The sequence below is a fragment of the Plasmodium gaboni genome, assembly GCF_001602025.1.
Source record: "Plasmodium gaboni strain SY75 chromosome Unknown, whole genome shotgun sequence".
Classification (NCBI taxonomy): Eukaryota; Apicomplexa; class Aconoidasida; order Haemosporida; family Plasmodiidae; genus Plasmodium; species Plasmodium gaboni.
The window spans coordinates 1-1,474 of NW_017385206.1; the positions used below are offsets into that span (position 1 = coordinate 1).

The window sequence follows — 1,474 nt, forward strand, 5'->3', positions numbered from 1 at the left end:
AATAATAATAATAATAATATCTTGTCTATTCCATGTTATAAAAAATATAAACAAATCTGGTGTGGTGATCATTACTATGAACACTTCAAAATTAAAATAAACCATTTTATTCTAAATAGTAAAATAAATATGTTATATGTAAGGAAAAAAAAAAATAATAATATAATAATAAATAATCATCATAATAACAATTTAAATGTAATAAAAAAGAAATACACCTATATCAGATTACATAATAATAATGCCTGTTCAAAAAAATATATAGCTAATTCGAATAATTCATTTATTATATTATCTAAGAAAAAAAAAAAAGAATATATATATAAGAAGAAATCAAACGAAGATACTAACAACAAGGATATAAAAAATATTTTTTATATTACCAAATTTTTTTTAAATACATTTTATAATGACATGAAAATTATAAAATATGAAATATATAAAAAGTGTTATCACAAAAAATTAAATTGTTATAATATACATGATGAATATAATAATATGTTATTAAGTTGTCAAAATAAATATGAAGTAGCTAAAAAGGATTTGAACATAAGATATAATAATATGAAAAATATCAAAGACAACAAGAAGAAGAAAAAAGAAAAAAAAATTCTTTTTAAATCGAATAAAATTAATTGTATACTTTCATATACTTATAATTTTATTATTTATTTAAATGTTGATAAAATATCATTTTATTGTCATATGTATATGTTTCTAAATAATTACATAGATTATTATATAAAATTATATTTACAAATATTAAAGAACGAATTTCTAAATAAATTTTTTCCAATAAAAAGAAATCAAAATCAAATAAAATATTCTTATAGTCATAAATATATAGAAGACATTATAACATTTTTAAAAAGAAAAAAAAAATTTGTATTTCAAAAGGGGTATGAAAAAAAAATCATACAACATAATAATGATATAATAACATGTGGTGATATGAGATATAAAGAAAAAAAATATAATATTCATAATAATAATATAAATAATAATAAAAATAATGATGATATAAATAAAAGTTTTAAATTGTCTTTATTTCAAAGATTATGTAACTTATTTTTAGTTGAAAAGATTTATATTAATATAAATAATATTGAATGTATGTTTACATTTATTTGTAATTTAGAACATACAAATAAGAATACAGAGAAAATAAAAAAAAAGGAAAAAAGAAAAACCAAAAAGAAATATGATAAAGAAATATTATTATTAAAAATAAAAAGATTTAAAACTATTATTATGAAGGAAGAATTTTGTAAATATAATAAACTGAATATATTTAATAAAAATAATATAAATCTTGTATATCTATTTAAAAGTAAAATATATAATATAAATATATATCTAAGAAATATAAAACAAAAAAAAAATGATTTATTATTTTTTACTAATTATTTATTTTTTTTTTGTAAATTTATTATAATCTTAAATAATATGAATAAGACACACAAATTTTTTTTTT

At 14.4% G+C, this 1,474-nt stretch overlaps 1 protein-coding gene across 1 annotated transcript; it reads left to right on the forward strand.

Moving 5' to 3' along the window:
* Positions 1-1,474, forward strand: PGSY75_0003600C (hypothetical protein; the record flags this gene model as incomplete). Its single annotated transcript, XM_018783167.1, has 1 exon — positions 1-1,474. A coding segment is annotated over one exon (1,474 nt), but the record flags the coding sequence as incomplete, so codon positions are not given.